General features: G+C 39.2%; 1 protein-coding gene across 3 annotated transcripts in view; it reads left to right on the top strand.

Moving 5' to 3' along the window:
• LOC114054319 (transmembrane protein 241-like) overlaps positions 1-23345 on the top strand; it is a 170157-nt gene that overhangs the window by 26625 nt on the left and 120187 nt on the right. For 2 of the 3 annotated variants that reach the window (XM_027877534.1, XM_027877533.1), the window contains exon 4: positions 16991-17072. The exons of the other annotated variant lie outside the window; for it this stretch is intronic. In XM_027877534.1, coding sequence (XP_027733335.1) covers positions 16991-17072 — 82 coding nt within the window. The remainder of the gene's footprint in view (positions 1-16990; positions 17073-23345) is intronic. 3 annotated transcript variants of the gene reach the window in all.

Below are 23345 nucleotides of genomic sequence, written 5' to 3'. Positions count from 1 at the left end.
AATCTGATGTAGGCTATACATGTACATTCCTATTAAACATATTTTCACATTAGTGATATTGTAAGTAAGAATTAGAACCAATAGGAGGAACCACCAGAAAGAGGAAACAAAACTCAACAGAAGAGGAAAAAAAATAGCAAATAGTATGCTTCGATCTACATTCAAATTCCATAGTTCTTTCTTTGGATATGGATAGCATTTTCCATCATGAGGCCTTTGGAGATGTCTTAGGTCCTTGTATTGCTGGGAAGGGTTAAGTTTATCAATATTAGTCATCACACAACATGGCTGTTATTGTATACAACGTTCTCTTGGTTCTGCTCACTTCACTCAGCATCAGTTCATATAAGTCTTTCTAAGTTTTTCTGAAGTCAGCCTGCTATCCTTTCTTAAAGCACAATAGTATTCCATTACATTCACATACCACACCTTGTTCAGTCATTCCTCAATTGATGGGCATCCCCTCAATTTCCAGTTCTTTGCTACCACAAAAAGAGCTGATACAAATATTTTTGTACATGTGGGTCCTTTTCCCATTTGTATGATCTCTTTGGGATATAGTCCTAGAAGTGCTATGGCTGGCTCAAAGGGTATGAACGTTTTTATAGCCCCTTGGGCATAGTTCCAAATTGCTTTCCAAAATAGTTGGATCATTTCACAATTCCACCAACAATGCATTAGTGTTCCAATTTTGTGGTACCTCAGAGTTGTTTTGATTGTAGCAATTACTTTTAAAATCAACCAAAAATATTTAAGAAATATTTTAGGATGTTTCCCAGGAAGTCAAGAGCACACACATATAGGGACATAATTCTTTGATTATGTTTAAAATAACGAACTATCTTCCCTTCTATAAACCCGTCCCTCTTCCATTTATTTATGTTTGTAAGCTCACAATCATTCTTACCTTGTCACTTTCTATCAGCTGCCAAAGCAGTGAGTTAGCAAGCCTTGCTGATTCTGCGGCCCCAATATCCCTCCCACCTCTCCTCTTCTCATTGGACCACTGTCTTACTTTTCACTTTTGGCTATTGCTGTAGCCTCCTAATTGTTCTTCCTGGGTCTAGTGCCCCCAGTTTCCTATGTATCTTCTACACAAGTGCCGATTTCATATTCCGAAGACAAATCTGACAATGTCATTCTCCTGCTCAAATGAAAACTTCAGTCTTCTCCCTATTGTTTCTAGTATACCAGTAACAATTATTATAATTATAATACCTGACATAGTTCTGCAAGGTTTATCAAGTGCTTTTTATTTGATAAGATACTTATCTGCTAAAATATAAACTCCTTCATTTGGTATTTAAATCCCTTAACAAACCTTCCTACCTACTTTTCCAGATTTTTTTCATATTACTCCCTTTCTCAGACTCTGTGTTCTGTCAAACGGACTCACTGCTCCCCAAGTTTGACATTCTTTCTCTTACCTCTGTATCTTTTCACTGACTGACCTCTCTGCCTTGGTTTTCACTCCTCTCGCCTGCAATGCAGAGTATCCTCACCCCTACTAGGGTAGGATATTACCCCTATACTTACTTACATCCACTTACTGGTCTGTATTCTCTCCTGCTTCATAGTATCTTGTACTTACTTGGTAGACATGGTATACAGTATTCCCACCCCTGTTTCACTTTTCCCCTGATCTCTTATTTAAAGGAGAGACTATTTTATGTCTACGGTTACAGTCCTAGCAAAGAGAGACTATTTTATGTCTAGGGATACAAACTTAGAGGGGCAACTAGGTGGCACAGTGGATAGAGTGCTGGGCTTGGAGTCAGGAAGACTCATCTTCCTGAATTTAAATATGGCCTCAGACACTAGCTGTGTGACCCTGAGCAAGTCAAGTAAGCCCATTTACTTTATTTTTTTATTAATTTACTTTGATTTATCAAAAATCACCTCCATATACTTTTGAGCTTAAAATTTTTCTCCCCCTTCTTCCCCACCAACCTCCCCAAGACGGCGCACAATCTGATATAGGCTATACATTTGCAATCACATTAAACATATTTTCACATTAGTGATGTTGTAAGTAAAAATTAAAACCAATAGGAGGAACCATCAGAAAAAGGAAACAAAACTCAACAGAAGAGAAAAAAATAGCAATTCGACTTCCATGGTTCTTTCTTTGGATGTGGATAGCATTTTCCATCACAAGGCCTCTGGAGATGTCTTAGATCCTTGTATTGCCAGGAAGGGTTAAGTTTATTAATATTAGTCATCACACAACGTGGCTGTTATTGTGTACACCATTCTCTTGGTTCTTCTCATTTCACTCAGCATCAGTCCATGCAATCTTTCCAGGTTTTTCTGAAGTCAGCCTGTTCTTCATTTCTTATAGCACAATAGCATTCCATCACATTCATATTCCACAACTTGTTCAATCATTCCCCAATTGATGGGCATCCTCTCAATTTCCAATTCTTTGCCACCACAAAAAGAGCTGCTATGAATATTTTTGTACATGTGGGTCCTTTTCCTGTTTGTGTGATCTCTTTGGGATATAGCCCTAGAAGTGCTATTGCTGGGTCAAAGGGTATGCACATTTTTATAGCCCTTTGGGCATAGTTCCAAATTGCTCTCCAAAATGGTTGGATCATTTCACAACTCCACCAACAATGCATTAGTGTTCCAATTTTCCCACATCTTCTCCAACATTTATCGTTTTCCTGTTTTGTTGTGTTAAGCCCATTTACTTTAGTTTCTTCATCATAAAATGAGCCGGAGAAGGAAATGGCAAACCACTCCATTATCTTTGCCAAGAAAACCCCAAATGAGGTCACAAAACGTCACAGATGGTTGAAACAAGTGAACTACAACAAATCCCTAGAACTTAGCACTGTATACATAGCAATCAATGATAGCTTGCATTTATATAGAACTTAAAAGTTTTGCAAAGTTTTACATCCATTATCTCAATAGGTAGGTGCTATTATTATTCCATTTTTCAGATGAGGAAATGGAATATGAAAATGGTTAAAAAACTTGTCCATGGTCCCTCGGCAAGTAAGTATTGGAGGCAGGATCTGAATCCAGAGCTTCTTGACTTCAAGAATACTACTCTTTCCATTATACCATTGCATATAGTACTTGTTGAATTGCGGTAGAGGAATCCAAAGAAGGCTAGCACTACAATGACAGTATTAGTGAATTAGATGCAATCTCATTTTATTTATGAGACTGTTTTGACTCATAATTAGAGTCCATATTCCGAATGACTGGTAGGCCTTATCCTACCTTTTCATTAGATGAGGGAAACTTTTATTTTTATTTAAAAAATTTTTTTTTGCAGGAAACTTCAATCTTTTCAGAATTAGGATTAAGGAACATGTCCTAAGGAACACATAGATATTCATTTCCTTATTCCATCTTTGGTAGTATCATAGCAGGGCTCCTGGATATATACTAAAATAACTCTTATGTGCCAGTATTCCCCTTTCTTCATATTAATCAAGAAGAGATCTGCTTTCCTTTCTTAACTCTTCTGTTTCACTTAATCCTTTTAGGTAGGTAGTGAACTTAGATTTCCTGATATCGTGTTCTCATTCATTCTTCTCTAGGATTGCTAGGCTAAGGTGACATACATTTATTATCCTTGGCAAGCTTTAAGGCTTTATACAGACATCAGTTCTTGTGGATGGAGTTTGGAAGGAATGAGGGCAAAGGAAGCTTCGCTGTTTTCCCTGGTGGGGTGCAGTTGTAAGAGGTGTTAGGAGAGGTAGGTAGAACCAGCTGAGGAATTCTTCCCCAAAATGTAAATCCGTCTCAGCCCAAGGTCATCCCTTGAAGGAAATGACAGGGTAGATGGAACTGCCTTTTATATGAAGCTTAATATCTGGGCGCTTAATTGGCATCTCCACCACCACACCCCACCTTGGATGAATTACAGGACAAGAGTCATCTTACCCTGAATTCTACTCCATAGCAATGTTACAGCTATTTTCCAGTTTAAGTAGGCTTTGGTTTATCAAGGAAACTTGATTCAAAGGATGGAGAAACCAAGAAGAAAAGGAAGGAAGAACATAGAAAAGAAATGAGATTAAGTGAGGGACAAAATGTGCCAGTGATGGATGTTGTTGGGAGATATTGTTAAAAGGGAGAGGAAGTCAACATCTGGCACTTTTTCCTCTGTCCAGATTGACCCTGGTTGTAGTCTTGCTTTTTTTCCTGTTTAAAAATAACTGCCAAAATCCACTAGGTGTCAGTAGAACATGGGGAATTTCTTAAAAATTCAGACCACTGAGCCTGGCAAGAAAAGAAAGGATAAATTTCGGAGTGTTTTCAAGGAGCAGATGTTCACTCAATAATGCATGCTCTATTTGAAAAACAAGTGATTTAATTTAATTAGTTCTCATTTCAATTACAACAGTTTTATTATTCATGCCAACCAACTTATGCTAGCTGCCTGGGTTAACACTTGGTTTAACTTGGTTACCTCGGGCTCTCTGCTATTAAAAAAACACACCTGCAAAAATTCAGACGAGGCCACAATGCAAGGATTTGTAGTAATAAAAATGTGTTTACGTGCACATAAATCTGGAATGGTAGTAATTTCCAAACAGTGCCCTATAAGGAACAATTAGGGTTTGAGGTAATCAACAAAGCTATAAAATCTGCTAAGGGCCCTTAATCCTTCTGAATCTGTCTTAGGGTCATCTTATGGCTAGCCATCACAACCTGCCTTAGGAGCCTGGAGGCCAGAGATGTTTGCAGGGGCCAGAATCTCCTAGATATTTAACCTTGGGCACTAGGCCCAATCTGAATCATTTAGCAGAGATCTTATTGGAGGCAGGAACTGGCACTGATATTCTCACTGTGGATGAGTGTTATGCCTTCCTAGGGACAAACATATATTTGAAGGGGATTGAAACGGAAGATGTGAGATGAGTTTATCTATGTCTTGTTCCTGGTGGATGAGAACTTTCTTAAATATTTGCTTCATTTCAGGCTTGAAAACAATTGGTAGAGTGTGATCGAATGGTTTTTTTTTTTTAAATTGTTTTGGGTTTTTTGCATAATGTAGTAAATACCTTGAAGTTGAGAAGATTTGGGTTCAAATCTCACCTGTGGCCTGTATTGGTAATATGACCATGGTTAAGTGACCTCAGCTGTCTAAAAATACAGGTTACACGGTGGGTGCTGATTAGCATTGGTAGGCATTTCCTCACCGAGAGCTTCTCTACACTGATTAAATCACACATCGTGGCCCTATTACTATCCTGCTGTACAAAGTACCAAATGTCTTTAAGATCAACCCATCCACCAGATTTTTACCTTCAGGCCAACTTTCTCTGAACTCCTGAAAAATGGGAATAATAATAATAAATACTTGCTTTACCTTCCTCATGTTGGTTATGAGGCTGAATCATAAGACAGTGTAGATAAAGCTCATTGAAAGCTGTAACATGCTATATAAACTTCAGCTATTGGGGCAGCTAGGTGGTGTCATAGTGCATAGAGGGCTGGCCTGGAGTCAGGAAGACTCATCTTCCTGAGTTCAGATCTGGTCTCAGACACTTACTAGCTGTGTGACCCTGGGCAAATCACTTAACCCTGTTTGTCTTAGTTTCTTCATCTGTAAAATGAACTGAAGAAGGAAATGGCAAACTACTCCAGTATCTTTGCCAAGAAAATCCCAAATGGGGTCACAGAGAGTCAGACACAGCTGAAATGACTGAACAACAACAAAAATATTAGAAATTAGAGCGGAGAAAATTTAAAAATATTAACTCATGAAGGGAGAGGAAGGTAGGAGGGGAGGAAAATTTGGAACTCAAAATTTTGTAAAGATAAATGCTAAAAATTGTCTTTACATAAATGCTAAAAATTAACTCATTTAAAGTAGCAACAAAAAACTTGCTACATGTTAACATAAACAACACATTTTTATGAAAAATAACTTCATTTTCCAAAACAAAAAAATTCAGTGAGAAGAGTAGCACTATTTTATGTATTAATAATAGCTAGCATTTATATAGCACTTTAAAGTTTGCAAAATGCTACAAATATTATTTCATTTGATCCTCAACAACCCTGGGAGGTAGGTGCTATTATTATCTCCATTTTACAGATGAGGAAACTCAGGCACAGAGAGGTTAAGTAATTTACTTAGGGTCACACATCTAGTAAGTGTCAGAGGTTGGATTTGAACTCAGGTCATCCTTACTCCAGATCCAGTGTGCTATCTGTTGTGCCCCCTAGCTGTCCATTTTTGCAAATGTCTTCAATGTCTGGCTTAATAGAAGATAGCTGGATTCTCATATTAACTTCTGCATTCAATCTTTTGTGATATGATGCTGAAATCTGTGAAGAAAATCCATTCTTAACACAGATATGTAGTTGGAAAAAGGAGGAATATTTTAGTAGGCAAATAATATCTCAGTATTATTATGAAAATAGTTTTGACCACTGAAAAGAATTCAAGGACCAGTAGTCTGGATCACACTTTGAGAACTGGTACCTTAGAAATTGTAATTTCTCTTATTAGTGATTTGGAGCATTTTTTCCTCATACAGTTGCTAACAGTCTGTATTTCCTTCTTTGAAAACTGCTCATTTGGGGAATGACTCTTGATCTTCCTTTCCTTTCCTTTTCTTTCCTTTCCCTTTTGCTTTTCTTTTTCCTTCCCCTTTTCTTCCCTTCCCTTTGTCCCTCCCTCCCTTCCCTTCCTTCCTCTCTTCCCTTCTCTTTCCCTTCCTTCCTTCTTTCCTTTTCCTTCCTTCCTTCTTTCTATCAATTCTTTATATATCTTAGATATAAAATTTAATGATATAGTTGATACAAAGACTTCTTCCCCTACTGTTTCTTTTATCTTTGTTTTTGCAAAAGCTTTTTATTTCATTTAATAAAGTTATTTGTTTTGTTCTTTTATGATCACCTTTATCCCTTGTTTAGTTAAGAATTCTTCACCTATTCATAGAACTGAGAGATACTTCCATTCTCCAATGGCTTTTATATTTTAGGCAGTGTATTTATTTGGCTCTTATTGTAGCATATGGGGTAAGATGCTGGTCCAAACCTATTTCCTACCAAATTGTTTGCTGGTTTTCCTTGAAGTTAAATAGGGAAACCTTTCCTCAGTAGTTTGTGTTTTTTGGGTTTATAGAACAATGAGCTACAATGTCCAATTTCTTCTGGGTCTTGCTTATCTTTTTTGCTGGTCTACTTTACTGCTTTTTAACCAATACCAAAGTTTTGATGATTACTGTTTTATAATACAGCTTAAGATCTAGGAATCTATGCCTGACCCACTCCTACTCCCCCCCATTATCTTCCTTAAGATTTTAGATCTTTTATTCCTATGAAAATTTTTGTTGTTGTTCCTTCCAATAAATATAATATTGCTCTGTAGAAGGGAACAATGATCAAAATGCCAAACCGGATTTTATTTGGAAAAAAATGTACACAGAGTAATAGAATTAATGAGATTTGTTAGCAGTAATAGTACTAGTTTTATTGGTTTACCAGCCAAACGCTGAAAGGATCCTTGATGATTGGCAGAGCTAATTAGAATGTCAAAGTATGCATGTAATTATAATAGAATTATCTGTAGGTTAGCCCAATACCTTATCCATAGTAGTTTAACTCTCTATAGTAATCAAATCCAGAGTTATATCAAAGACCACTGGAATCTTTTTTCAAAAATATTTTCACTTCTATCGGAATTACTTTTAAAATTTCTTCTAACATAGCGTGAAGAGTACATACAAAATCACACTTTTCTCCTTCTACCTCAATCAAGTTCCAAAAAGCCAGATCTCTACTATGTGATTTTTGTGGAAACTGACTGTCTGGCACCATCAGAGGGAAAGGAAGAGGTGGGGGAGGGAGGGAGGAAGAGGGAGGGATGAGGCGGGAGGGAGAGACACGGAGAGAGACAGAGACAATGTCAACGGAAACACTTTTTATTCCCCAAAATGGCTGGAACCTTCTGGATAATATAAATAAGAAAACATGGCCAGAGCTGGTTACATAAAACATTAGGTGTTACAACCTCAAGGTAGGGTTTTTGGTGTTACCAAGTCTTTGGAGGTTCACTTGCTGTTGCCAGTGGCTGTCTGCCAGGGGGTAAATTTTGCAGAGGAAAGTAAATCTTGCGTTTTTTGCTCAAGATTGTGAGGGTAAGGAAATACAGGGTACCTTTTCAAGTATGAATAATACTAGTGCTTACTGGAATACAAGTGGATAGATCATAACAGTGTGTGTTAAGGGTAGACCTTTCTATATGTACCAGGAGTGCCCAGAAGTGGGACCACGGATAGAGATTTGGAACTGTAGTTAATGTTTATAAAACCATTTGCCAGGGGCCCATCATATCAGAAATAGGCACCTAATTTGTACTTAGAGAAAAATGGCATTTCTGGATCTTAAATTGTCATCTTCCTTGGACTCGAAGCCAAGAGAAGAAAACAAAAATCTATTTATTTCACCAAGACCTCCCACCTGTTGGCATCGGTTCTTAGGGTTTTGTCTCAGTTATAAGGGATGATTCCTTTCTCTCTGTAAAATGCCCATAATTACTTGCAAATTCAGGTGTTGTCTTACTTGCTTGCATCTGTGGAGAAAATATCATCTTCCATATGGGAGAAGGCGGAGATTAAAAAAATAACAACAATCCTCTAATAAATAATACTACTTTAGAATTTGAATAATACTTGATTCCCCACCCCCCTCCCCAGTGTTTTCCTTGCTGTTCACAGTATCCATGACAGCACTATTGCCTATTTCAATTCTTGGATTTATGTGAAAAGATTTCAGAAGACACCCCTGTCCTGTGCTGACTACAAAATAAGTAGGGTCCCATTAGAGATGGAGTCCCTCTTTTCTTTACCCTGTGCAGGGTTTTTCTGAGCAGTGTTTGCATCCATGTGTGGCAGCCAGCTCACAGCTTAATTACAAGTGGTTTTTGTTCATCATGATTGGTAAATAGTACAGGGAATAGGTAAGGCCTTCTCTGAATAATATTGTAGTTTTGTCCCAGGATATTGTTTATTACATATCTTCAGAAATGTTGACCCCATCCTTTGTTATTTTGAGCTGTCTATTTTCATGCAAGTCCAGAATGAGTCTGTCTTATGATCAAACAGCCCTCCTAGCATTACCACTACTAGGCTTCTACTCCCAAGAGTGATTAAAAGAAATAAAGGGGGAAAGGGCCCATAAGTGCAAAAATACTTATAGTAGCTTTTTTTTTGTGGTAGCAAAGAACTAGAAACAATGTGATTGTCTATCAACTAGGGGATGACTGAATAACTTATGATAGGTAAATGTAATGGGATGTTATTGTACCATGACTTGATGGAACAGATGGTGTCAGAGAATCCTGAAAAGATTTGTATGAACTGATATAGAGTGAAATGAGCTGAACCAGGAGAACAGTTTATATGATAACACCAGCGTTTTAAAGACAAACAACTGTGCAGGACTTAAGAAGTTTGGTCAGTGAAATGACCAAACACAACTTCAGAGAACTCATGATGTATGATGCTTCCCACTTTTTGGCAGAGGGGTGATGGACTAAGGGGTGCAGGTTAAGATACGCATGTTCAGACATGACCATTTTGTGGATTTGTTTTGCATGGCTATACTTATTTGTTATAAGGGATGCTTTTCTTTCTTTTTTTTTTTTTGGTGGGGAAGAGTTGGGGAGAGTGGCACTGTGATACTAGAAAAAGGAAGAAAGATTGTCAATGAATCACTTAAAAATAAAAAAAAAAACAGCAGGAGGAATTTCAGAAGGGGACACAGGCAAGTAGGGCAGTGTTGGAACTACTCTATTAAACTTGAATTGTACCAAAAAACCAAACCAAAACAAAAGTCCAAGATGTATGGGGGCAGCTGAATGGATAGAGCACTGGGCTGGGAACTAGGAAGACTCATCTTCCTGAGTTCAAATATGGCCTCAGACACTTACTAGCTGTATAACCCTGGGCAAGTCATTTTACCCTTTATGCTTCTGTTTCCTCATCTATAAAATGAGCTGGAGAAGGAAATGGCAAACCACTGCAGTATTTTTGCCAGAAAAACCACAAATGGGGTCATAGAGAGTCAGACATGACTGAAATGACTGAACAACAACAACAAAATGATGTATATAATGGAAAAAATGAACATAACAGAATTTCCCCAGCCTATCCCCTTTGTTTTTCTTTGTCTATTGAAATATTCATGTGTGTTGATATTTAAGGAGTTCATAATAAAGAAAAATAAAAACCTACCATCTGTTTAGTTCAGTCCATATTCAGTAATTCAATACACAGTTCCATACACTCATCAGTCTCATTTTTTTCCAATTTTGATAGCCTTGCATTCTTCAAGCTCTGCATGCTTTAAATGGATTAAATTTAACTTTTTAAAAAAATGTGGTTTAAGCCAGTGGCTACACCCAACATTTGTGCAAAAGTGTTTGTTTCCGAGTATTTAATTTAATTTGTTTGGTAGTTTGTGGTTGAGAGGGGTATTCTTTTGGTGTTGGGTGATTTGGCCCAAATCTTTGTCCCACCAAAATGTACTCAGTCACATAAGGTTAGGATGATGGTTATCAAGAAACTTCCAAAAAGCAGAGGTATCTCCCCTATGAGTTTTAGAGAAAATATAATATTCCTCTGGGCAGCTAAATAGAGCAGAAAATAGAGTCAGGGCCTGCAGTCAGCAAGACTCATCTTCCTGAGTTCAAATCTGGCCTCAGAGACTAGCTGTGTGATCCTGGGCAAGTCACTTTATCCTGTTTGCCTCAGTTTCCTCATCTGTAAAATGAGCTAGAAAAGGAAATGGCAAACTACTCCAGTGTCTTTGCCAGGAAAACTGCAAATGGGGTCATGGAGAATTGGACATGATTGAAAAACAACTGAACAACAAATAATTTTCCTCATTTCTCATTAAGTAGATATCTTCATCCACAGTGTCTCAACAAAGACATAGACAAGTCGGTAATTGCAACCCACTGTCATGCATGAGAAAATTATTTCCCCCATTTTGTTGATTAAGAAATGGAGGCAGAAAGAACTCGTGATTTGCCTTGGGTCCCACAGATAATGATTATTATAGCTCTGGAATGTGTTTAGTTGTTTTTATTCATGTCTAACTCTTCATGACCCCTTTTGGGGTTTTCTTGGCAAAGGTACTAGAGTGGTTTGTCATTTCCTTCTCCAGCTCACTTTACAGATGAGGAAACTGAGGCAAACAGGGTTAAGTGACTTGCTCAGGGTCACATAGCTAGTAAGTGTCTGAGGCTGGATTTGAACTCAGATCTTCCTGACTCAAGGTCTGGAAGGGATTCCAAAGTCCATGCAGTCCAGCCCCACCCCCCCTCATTTTATAGTAGAGGAAATTAAGGCCACAGGAAGTTAAGTGATTTGCCTAAGGTCATGCAGGTAGTAAGCAGCAGAGACTGCACTCGAACCCACGTCTTCTGACTTCAAAATTAGAAGTTTTTCTTTCTACCAGTTAGTGACAAAGCCAGGAATAGCATCTGGTTTTCCTGACTCTCAGGTCTAGGCCTTTTCCAATGGACCACATCACTTTTTGGCTGGTCTAATGTTATCTACATAGGACTTAGTGACCAGGGATTGGAGGGTGATTTATTTCTCTGCCTAGGCCATATTTTTTTTTTTTTTTGCCCAGAGATACTTCTTAACCTGTTGACATTTCAGCATGATATAGTGGAGAGAGGCCTGAATTTGGAAACAGAATACCTGGGTTCCAATTTCATCTCTTCCCTTGACCATCTGTATGATCTTGGGCAAGTAACTTCAGCTGTCTGAAATTCAGTTTCATTATCTATATTATAATTTCACAGCATTCAGTTTGGGTTGTTTTGTTGTTGTTCTTTGCACTTGCATTGGTATAATCATTGTATTTACTGTTTTCCTGGTTTTGCTTACTTCACTTTGAATTAGTTCATATCAGTCTTCCTTGCTTCTCTGTATTTTTCACAGTCATCATTTTTGCAACATAGTAAAATTCCATTTTATTCATGTGCCGCAATTTGTTTAGCCATTTCCTGATTGATGGACACCTACTTATTCCAGTTCTTTGCCAGTACAAAAAACTGCTGCTATAAATATTTTGGTGTATGTAGGGACTTTCTTTTTGTCATTGACCTTGAAGCGTGTGCCTGAATATTGACTTTTAAGAAGAAGCAACCTGGAGTGAGAAACAGAGCCAAGATGACAGAGTTGCAGGAAATGGTACAGCAATCTCTCCCATAAAAGTTCCTCCAAACTGAACTAGAAGATGCAACAGCTTGAATCTTATTGGAGAGATCCAGCAGAAGTTACAGTCATTTGTCCAGCCCAGTTGGACAAAACATGCTGTGTTTGGAGCACTCCAGTGTCCAGGAAGAGGCTATGAACCAGGGAGAGTGGAGGTCCTAGACCCATACCAGGGCACCGCCTACCCAGAGTGGGACAGGTGATGACTGGCAGCTTGGTTGTACACTACTGAGTTCTGAGTAACAGATTTAGGGTGGATTGAGAAAATAGCTGTACCTAAGGGTGGCATTCCTTGATAGGAAGGCCCTGGGCAGTATATTGAGAAAGGAGGAAAGGAGGATTTTCAGAAGTAAACAACAGCTGTATGACTCAAACACCAGGAGCAGAGTGAGGACTCAGTTCTAGCATCTAGCCCACCCTGCAAAGGAATAACCAGGACAGGCATCTCAGATCAAAGGGGAACCTACAATTCTGGCACTTTGAATGAACAAAGCTTTCTAGCCACTGATAGAGGCTGCCTACTGTCTACTGTACTCTGCTGTTGATCAGTGGCAGTCTGCTTTCGCTCAGATCCAGACCCAGGTCAGGAATTTGCTGGGCTCAGACCAGGGATGCAGCACCTTTATTTGCCATCAGACCACTTTGGGAGCATAGAAAGCTTGCAGGTCCCCCAGCTTGTCCCTGAGATCCTGGAATAACCTAACCATCAGTACACCAAGAAAGCAGCACCAGGGCCAGCTGCTTCCTTCCAGAAGCACTAGCCCAGCCCTAACATCAAACTCAAAGTCAAGAAGTTGGCTGGAAGAATTGGGCACATAAACAAAAAGAACGTCACTGGAATAGCTGTTATGGTGGCAGGGACATTCAAGACACAAATGCAGAAGAAAATGATGCAAAACATTTAAAGGCAAAACTCAAAGTAAGGCTGACTAATGTTCTGTTTCAAGTTCATATGAGAAAGATCTGGGGTTTTTAGTGGACTTTAAGCTCAATATGAATGAACCATTGTAACAGAGTGGCCAAAGAAGCTTTCTTAGGCTCCGTTAACTGAAACATGATAGTCAAGACTGAGGGTGGTGATAGCTTTTTTGTACCATGTCCTGGGTCAGTTGTGGGCACTGCATTTTAGGAAAAGCATTGATAAGCTAGAGTCGGGTAATCAAGATGAGGAAAGGCTTGAAAACTATACCATAAGAAAGAAATGGGATGTTTAGCCTAGAGAAGGGAAACCAGCAGCTGCCTTCAAGTATTTGAGTGCCTGTTACTTAGAAAAGGCTTTATACTTTTCCTACCCCAGTGGGTGGCACTAGGAAAAATGGGTGGAAATTTCAGATAGGTAGATTAAATATATTGGATGTAAGGAGAAACATTTCCCTCCCAGTTAGGGCTGTCTTGCAGTAGAGTGGGATACCTCAGAAAGTAGTAGCTTCCTCTTCATTGAAGAAGGTCTTCAAGTGGAGACTGGATGACTTTGTTGGTGTTGTTGAAAAGTGTATTCCTGTTAAGTGCTGCTTGGATGAAACCTCTGACTTCCTTTCCAACTCAGAGTTTGTGCTTCTAATGACTTTCAAATTGTGTTGAAGATAGCTTAGTTCTGTGCCCTTATGGCAACCCAGGTACCAGCTCCCAGAGTGTCTGTATGGTCAATGGCACATGTGGAGATAAATAATCTTTCCCACTTTGGGAGGTTGTGTGTATCTAATGCAAAGCAACACATATTTCAGAAATTTGCCAAAATCTTTTTGGTTTAAGCCATGACTCTTGTTTTTATTTTGTTTTGTTTCTTTCCCCTATTTTTTTATTGTGTTTTGGGGTAGAAGAATAAACAGACAAGATGTTCCCCAGCAATGTTTTCTTTTCCTTCAGGTCTAGTGACTTTTCAGCCTTACTGGTGTCTCTTGGAATATCTAAGCCAGCAGGAGTTTGCTTTGTTTATTTCGCAAGAGGGAATCAAGAACAAATATTTGCAATCTCGTTGACCTTACATACCAAGGACCTATGCCTCCAGCTGTGCCAGCTGCCATTTTACCCAAAACACAGTCTCCTTCCTTAAAGGAGCTGATCCTTTCTTGATGTTGACATCTATCCTCTATCCTTCTTACCACAACACTACACTTGACTGTTTCTGTTTCTTGCTTGTATCCTGTTTGCAGTACCCCATGTCGGCTAGAACCAGAGACACTTAATGCCGAAGCCTTTTCCTGGAAGAAATTTAGCAATAGGCTGACCCTTCTTGAAGCGTTGGAGAAGGTTTTGGCCCCAAAGCAGTATTCTGTTTTCCCCACTCTGTTTGCCTTGGGGTTTAGATTTCAGACATCTCTTTACTCCAGTACTTCTGGGAGCCAGGGAATCTCTCACAGATGACTTGTGTTTTAATTTTGCTTTGCAGCAGGCAAGGAACTGTCTGTCTTTCAGGGTTCTGCAGCTTGAACAAAGGCAGAATGGGGGCGTGAGGGATGACGTGTCTGCACATGCACTTCAGACCTCTGAAGAACTTACTTGTGGGCAAGTACCATTCATGTTGGGCAATTTCCGATAACTGACACTCAGCGTTGAATTACCTGAAATGAGTGCCTTTTGCTGGAATAGCTTCATTTGTTTGCGTCGGTTGTTAAAATGACAGGAGTTTCAAGCACTAGATGGAAACCCATTTATAAGTGACAGGCAGTGAGATGGGGCATCAGTAACCTGGACCCTGGACTGTCTGGGGAAGAGGAGTGCTTTTCTTGTGAGGGACAAGATTATAGCATGTTACAAGCTGTAAATCACACTGAAAAGGCAGTTCCTAATAGTGCCATAATTGAATCAAAGAAAATTTCTCCTTAGTCCTTGAAGATTCCCAGAAACTGGGTGTACAGGAAATGTCAGATTAATGGTTTAAGCAGCCTTTGTGAGGCTGTAGAGATGGCTTTTCATCACTCTCCATTTGGCTCTTGTCCTGTAAGGATATCATTCCTTTTACTTTGGTTGGGTGGAGCTGTCGGGTACATTTGTCAAAAGAAGCTTTCTTAGTCAAACAGAAGGAACAACACTCAGTCATTTTTTTTTTTTTTAACAATTTGGCACTGGTCTATGACTTTTATTTTTAACGTATTTGAGAGATAAAGAATAGTTCACTTATTTGCAGAGCTGTAACTAGGAATTTTTACTCCCAGAGTAATCACAGAACTATAGTTAGAAGAGACCTTAGAGGACATCTACTCCAACTTGTTTATTTTGCAGATAAAGTAATTGAGGCTCAGGGAGTTCAGATGACCTACTGGTATTATTAAGGTATTATTAATACATGTGTTATTAAGATTCAGGGGTGAGAGTGGAGCCCAGGGTCTCTGACTCCAGAGCCAGTGAATATTCTTTCTGTCTTACTACATTGTCTCCTCAAAGTCTGCCTGGAGGCAGCTGGGTCATGCAGGGGATTGAACACTGTGCCTGGAGTTATGAAGAGTTCAAATTTGACCTCAGACATTTACTGGCTGTGTGACTCTGGACAAGTTACTTATCCTTTGCCTCAATTTTCTCAACTGTAAAATGAGGAAAATAACAGTATCTACCTGCCGGGGTTGTTGTGAGAATCAAATGAGATAGTATTTGTGACGTATTTAGTACAGTGACTGGCACATAGTCATACCACAAACCATTCCTGGGGCAGATGGTATGGAAGGCACCCTCACTTAAAATCGAGGAGTGTGGGACACTACCTCATAGGAGACCCTAGGAAGCCTGGCACAAGGCTGCTGGGGACCCTGCTGAGTAGTGGGACCCTTGCAGGGAAAGGAGCAGAGGTGGGGCAAGGAGGGAGCTCACTCCACCCCATTCCGCCATCTAATCCTACTATTTTAATTACTTATCCTTGTCAACTAGGTGCTAAACTCTTGTTTCTACACTGCTGAAAGACTGTGAGTTTTGTCAGCACCTTTTAAATGCAGAAACCTGGATGGAATTCTTCCCCCTCCCCCTATCTCTGTTTGACTCTGATTAAAATTCAAAATCTCTTCTTTCTTCTGGCTTGTAATGCTCTGTTTCCATCTCATATCAATCCCCATTATAGAAGCAGTAGTGCTAAGTGGATCAATCAGAAATTTGAAGGGAAAATTAAACAGGAGTGTACTTTTTTTCTTTTACTTTCTTTCTTTCTTTCTTTCTTCCTTCCCTCCTTCCTTCCTTCCTTCCCTCCCTCCTTCCTTCCTTCCTTCCTCCCTCCCTCCCTTCCTTCCTCCCTCCCTCCCTTCCTTCCTCCCTTCCTCCCTCCCTTCCTTCCTTCCTTCCTTCCTTCCTCTCTTCCTCCCTTCCTCCCTTCCTCCCTCCCTTCCTTCCTTCCCTCCCTCCCTCCCTTCTTCCTTCCCTCCCTCCCTCCTTCCCTCCCTCCTTCCTTCCTCCCTTCCCTCCCTCCTTCCTTCTCTCCCTCCCTCCTTCCTTCCTTCCCTCCTTCCTTCCCTCCCTCCCTCCTTCCCTCCCTCCTTCCTTCCCTCCCTCCCTTCTTCCTTCCCTCCCTCCCTCCTTCCCTCCTTCCTTCCTCCCTTCTTTCCTTTTCTTTTTCCTCTTTCTCTTTCTTTCTTTTTTCCTTTCTTCCTTACTTTCTCAAAAGAGTGAGGGAGGACTTTGCCTGACTCATTTTTCATTGGACACCAAAATACATCTCACATAACCTGTCAATTACTGTCAAATCATCACTCTTAACTCTATGTGGTCTCTCTGCAGGCTCTGCTGCTAATTAGTTGTGCCTTTTATGATTGACATGCTATTTGGTAATGAAGTGTGAATTTTACCCCCTCCCCCAGGGCCAAGGTTCTGTCATGGCTTCCCTCTTCAATGCTGTTTGTGGGGATAATCTACGCAGGTTCTAGAGCGTTATCTAAATTGGTAAGTAATCAAGAAACAAGAGTCATTGAGTCAATATATCATTCTCTCTTCTGAAAAAGAACTTGGTTTTCTTAACATTATTTCCACTGTTTGAAATAGCACTCAAATAGTTTTAGTTAAAATCATGATGTTTCCATGCAGATACAAGTATATGACTAATTAATTTTCTTAGATTATTCCTTAGAGGGCTCTTAGTTTTATAAGAAAATGTCTTTGATGTTCTGTGGATTTGAAACTTATAAAAACAGAGGTTCAATTCTTTAAAATGACTTTGGTTCATATAAGCTAAAGTTTTACCAAATGGTTATTTCGTGTAAGAAGACTTAAAGTGGGAGTTAGGAGATATGATTTCCCCTTTCCACTTATGCCATCATGAACTTGGAGAAGTCATTCTGTATTTATGGGTTGTCGCTTTCTCACATGAAAAATAAAAATGAGAGACTAGATACTAGATCATCCTTAAGGTTCCTTCTGGCTCTGATTACTGATGGTTAAAGTGCCTTTCCAATGACCATATAGATTCTTTAAATGAATAGACTAATCAAATCGAATGTACATGCTTAACTCAAAGTTATATTTTGTGTTGCGGATCCTTTTTTTGTTTTTGCATAGTTTGCTAGGGATCTCTATAGTAATGAACTTTCTACTGGCATATTCGATTTTAATAATAATAGTGGTAATAATAATAATAATACAATAATGTCACACTTACCTGGCATCATAAGGGAGTGAGGTATTCCAATAAATGAATTTTTAGCTCACTAAAGCTTATGCCTTTTCACTTCTAAGATTACTATGTAAATAATTTTTAATGGAAATCTTACTAGAGTAGATTACATATTTCTTTGCTCTCTTCAAAGAGTTAGAAAATGTAATGGATAAAGAGTTGGCTTTGAAAGCCAAGAAGACCTGGAGTCAGGACCTGTCTCTGACATACTGGCTATATGACCCCAAGTCTTAACCTTTTAGTGTTCTAAGCAACTCTCATAAAGTTTTAAGTTGTAGAGAAGATCCTGACTGGCATCGGAAGAAGGATTTTCCTCATCTGGGAGTTCACTATGTCAATGAATTTACAAGTCCAGTCTCCATCTCTTAAGCACAAAATACTGAACCTAATTTAATCTTTTCTTGATGACTTAGAGCTTTCCTCATTAACATGAGTTATTCAACATGTCGCATCACTGTGAAGCCCTCTGGGATTATTGAGGAGTGCTTTATTCTGTCACTAAATGGCCTCAGGCTGCCGTATTTATACATTGGTAGTTCTTTTTTCTCTCTCCACCACCCAAGTAAGGTTCCTGAATGAGGAATGGAGGAAGCCACATGCTTCCTGGTGCTTGAGGACTCAGTGGGGCCACCCCAGGCTGCAACTCTATGACAATGAGGAAGAAATGTAGCTCATGCTTGATATATTTGTGGAAAATGATGTATACAAAATACCTGGTGTGGGGTTTGTAAGCTCATTAGAAAGAGAATAAGCAACGTTCTGAACAGTGAGTTGCCTCTTTTTCAAGAAGAGAAGAAAAGCACGCTGTCTCCCATGTAGCTAAATCTCAGACTTTGGAAATGTTAATGATGTAACCAAAAGCTGAATCAATACAGTGAAACAGAGAATAGACACTAATAGGATGAGGAATAAACTCCCAAATTGAGAAGTTATTAGCTGCTTGGCTTTAGGCAGAGAGAGAAGGCTCCAGCAGACATCTAGACAATTAGAAGTCCTCCATCCTATATTACGCCTTTGTGTCAAGTTTGTGATCTGTTTCTGGGCTCCTCATTTGTTTCTTTTTTCCATCCGGGTGGTCTGTCTGCTCAGATGACAATATTACATCTGTTTCTGTCTCTGTTGATCTTTGCCCACTTTCTGTCCACTGCACTTCTCTTTTCTGGTTTCTGGATTTCCTCACATGAATATAATTCCATCTACTAGTCTATTCTACCCCTCCCTATCTCATCCTGCTTTAAGAAAAATCTATGCTGTTTCTCCTGAATAAGATGTACCCATCCTGAGCCATAATCTGTGTTTTCCAATTCATCCATTTTCGAAGTTCGGGTTTATGGTTTAAACTAGTTGTGTATTCTCTTTGTCAAAAAATGGTTCTTTCTGCTATCCCCTTTGAAGATAGATAGAAGGTAGCATAATGAATTGATCTATTTGTAAAATGTCATGTTGGTTTGTTAGGAAAAACAACCAAAAAAGCTAAACATTGACTGAATAACCCAATCTAGATTGTGTGGTATAAAGAGACAGTCCCTGGGTTTTAAATACCTTATATACCAGTGACCCATGTGAACACATAAATGTCCCACCCCACCTTATACCTTACTCTTATCGTGACCTTTGACATTGCAGCTCTTGTGAAAAAATGTGAGTCTTAGAGAGACTCTGGGAATTTGTAAGTAGAAGTCAAGAATAATCTGTTCCTGGGGAAGGCATAATGCATAATAGCATAATAGCATAGCATAATATAACTGATCTTAGGGTCTAGATTCCCAGGCAAAGTGAGGGTGGCACGGAGCAGGGTCCAGGGTGCCTTCTGACATAACATCTTCCCCTATAACTGCCTGAATTCTTCACTTTTTTCTCCTTACTAAACCTGAATTTCTACCTATTAGATATTCTTGTAGGTTGACAAGTATCCCTTTTAAAGATAAAAATATATAAAAATCTTAAGTATGAATCAGTTCTGGCCATGGATTTAGGAACTCCCAGGGAGAAAATTCCCTCTTCCAGTGCCAACTGGTGCACTCTTTGCAACAATGGTCTTAGAGAATAGCCTGAGACACTGAGAAGTTAAGTGACTTGTCCAAGGTTACCCACCAATTATGGACCTGAGGAGAGACTTGAACTGAAGCCTATTTAATGTGATACCAGCTGTACCCATTGTGCTAGTTCTTATCAAGCAAATTAATTCACAGATCTCATCCTCTGAGTAACCAAGACCTGAGTTCAGATCCTGCTTCTGACACATCTATACTGGCTGTGTGACTAAGAAAGTCTCTTAGATTGGCAGTACCCCTCTCCCTCCCCCCCAGGCACCTTTCTAAAACTATAGATTTCAGAACATCTCTTTGTATCTATGAAATAATAACTGAATCCTCCTAGCACTTAGTTGTTCTTTCCCCCAGAGGGGAATAAAATAGATAATTTTTATGTATGGAGTACTTTTTTTTCAGCCAAAGACAAGGTTTATTAAAGATTTGCCATATTGGCCAGACTCTTAAAGGAATCTGAGCATTTGTGACGCTTTTATAGACAAGCAGGCTAGATTGAATGAGAGCCATTGGCTAGATTTTAAAAATCTGAGCATGTATGGAGTACTTTAATGGGGAGTAGGGCATGCCAGGGTGGGGTATCTAAGTGTTAAGGGCTGAGGTAACCCTGTCACATAGAAAATTAAGAAACCTTTCCCTTTTTCGTTCTTAAGCCCCATGACCGTTTGTTCCCAAGATTCAGAACTATTGGTAATTTAGTACATTTTGATTTTAGTAATCTATCTGATGGTCTAGCCTGGGAACCTAACATTGTTTTTATTGTAAAAGCATTCCAAGATTTAACATTCAGCTTATGGTCAAACTTTTAGAATGTGTAACTGTTTCATTAATTGGCAAAGCAATTTAAGACCAACTGGCACAAAACTGAAAACTAGAAAAAGAATAAGCAATGTAAAACGTAACTTCAGAATTAAGCCATGTATTTTTACTGACTTGTGAATTTATGTAGTTTTAATAGATTTTGTTTTGTTTTGTTTTGTTTTTGGCAGGGAGGGAGATACAAATTTGTACTGGGTAAAATCAAAGACAGGATGTTTGATCAATCATAACAGTTTATTCTGGGCCCAAAATGGCTTGAGCACTGGCTGTGTTTTGTCCCTTCTTAATGTTGTCATTGTTCAGATCTGGCTTCTGATGCTTACTAGCTGGGTGTCCCCAGGCAAGCACGCTGCCTGGCACATACATAGTAGACATTCAATAAATGTTTATTCATTGATTACTGATAAATTGATCGAAGGCACTTAACCCCTTTTGACTTCAGTTTCCTCACCTATAAAATGAAGATAAAAATAGCACCTATATGCCAGAGTTGTTGTGAGGATAAGATGAGATAGTATTTACAAAATGCTTTTCAAATCCTAAAACACTACATTAGTATTATTATATGAAGTCTTATTTACACACAATTGTCTGGCCTGAAAGGTTCTCTACTTTTGCTACCCAGTAAAGTGTGCAAGTTTTATTACAATTATTTATTTGTTCAGAGGCTTTTTTTCTTCTTCTTTTGACTCTACAACTGTGTTGTTGATGGAGACAGCATGACAGAGTGAATTAGTGTGTCAGACTTTGGGACAAGAAGGCCTGGGTTCAAATTCTGCTTCAGGCATTTCATCTTTGTGACTGTGGGCAAATCATTTAATTTCTCTGAACCTCAGTTTTCTCATCTCTTGAATGGAGATAATAATTCCCACAGTACAACCTTGCAGGGTTGTTGTGAAGCTTAAATGAGAACGTATGATAAAGCACTTTGCACGCTTTATACTCTATAAATGTCAACAGTGATGGTGATGATGGTAAGCAGAGTATTGTTAGATTTTTCCAGTGCTTTTTTTCAAAGCAACATCATTTGATCCTTAAAACAAGATCATAGTACAAGTAAGCATTCTCTTTCCTGATTTGACAGACGATGACTGAAGCATAGAATGTTCAAAGAAATGAAGCAGCTTATCTAAGGTGACAGAAATGATTAGCTTGGACTAAAAGCCAGGTCTCCTGACTCTTAGACTGGTCTTCATTCAGATCCTGCTCACTAAAACTGAAAGCTGTCACACAGAATCCACTCTTTGAGGGGAGCCCCCAATAGTGGGCAAAGCTGAGCAGTGTCAATTCAGTCTCTTTCTATGCTGTTGTAGCTCACCGAAGAAAAAGAAACCCTTATTTAAAAAAAAAAACACCAAACTTTTGTTTGTTTACTAAATAGGCAGCACCGTCTAGCATCTTCTTGGATTTTTTCTGATTTTTTAAAGGCAGTTAAAATAGATATCATCAGGCATGGAACTTTAGTTGGCTTGAAATTGGCTGTTGGCATGATTGGCCAGTTCATTCAAGGCATTAGGTAGAGATCATGGAAGAAGTATTCTCTACCTATGAGTGTGCCAGTATGTGCTTGACAGCTTCCCAATGGGGTACAACCATTTCACAATGCACATAGTAGGTGCTTAATAAATGCTTATTGACTGACCGAAAATACATGGGACAGAATTGAATTAATAAATTTACAAGCATTTTTGAGTAGCATTTACCAGATTTTCTGTCTTCAAAACTCACAACTGACTGACTTACATCATTAGTTAAAGGAATTGTTATTATAGCAATGTTATTGGTTGTTGGAATGTCTGGGCTTACGTAATAAAGAAAGGAGCTCTAACTTGCTCCTTTGTCTAGACCTCTGGCTCTCGGGGCCAGGTCTGCTTTATGCCAAGAATTTGCCTGTGTCCCTGAAGTCCTTCTGCTGCCTTTAAACTACAAATGGGTGATGCAACAGTTAGAATTGTTGGAGGAGAGTAAAGATTTCAATGCACTCTTCATGTACTTGGAGTAATACAACATACTTCCCCCACCTTCCTGCACTTAATGAGCTCACAGAGATGATGCTTACTCAGGTATCTTGCAGGAGGAAGTATGGCACTACTTTCATAGGGACATAGATCCAATAGTTATTGGTTATCCAAATCCAACTGACATTCTTTCCTAGAACCTTAATTTTTCTAGGCCTGATCATTTTCCTTCAAGGATTTAGCTTGGGGCACTGCATTCTTCACTGCCTGTTCTGAATTTGAGCAAGTTGATGAACCGAGCCCAGTCTCCTATTTGTACAAATATCAGGTGATGTCGTCATGACTTTGGCTACTCACCCCAGAAGGCTTTTCTACTTCAGGAAGAAATAAGGTCAGGACTTAGCAGGGTATTGCAAGTCTGGATGAAGGCTTGTTGACAGGAAGGTTGGCTACTCTGCTTGTCCTTTGATTCTGCTTTCCTAGCTTCACATTAGAGTTTCTGTCCGTGTCTGTCTCTCTTCTGTTCTTTTTTCTTTTCTTCTTTTCTCTTCTCTTCTTCTCCTCCTCCTCCTTCTCTCTCTCTCTTTCTGTCTCCCTCCCTCTCTTTTCTTTTCTGTTTCTCTCTCTCTCTCTCTCCCTCTCCCTCCCTCTTTCCCCTTCTCTCTCCTCCTCCCCCTTCATCTCTCTCTCTCTCTCTCTCTCTCTCTCTCTCTCTCTCTCT

This window comes from Vombatus ursinus, unplaced genomic scaffold, assembly GCF_900497805.2.
Source record: "Vombatus ursinus unplaced genomic scaffold, bare-nosed wombat genome assembly UNPS02014812.1, whole genome shotgun sequence".
NCBI classification, from domain to species: domain Eukaryota; kingdom Metazoa; phylum Chordata; class Mammalia; order Diprotodontia; family Vombatidae; genus Vombatus; species Vombatus ursinus.
The sequence above is the reverse complement of the archived record's forward strand: the minus strand, read 5'-3'. Positions and strand labels throughout refer to the sequence as shown.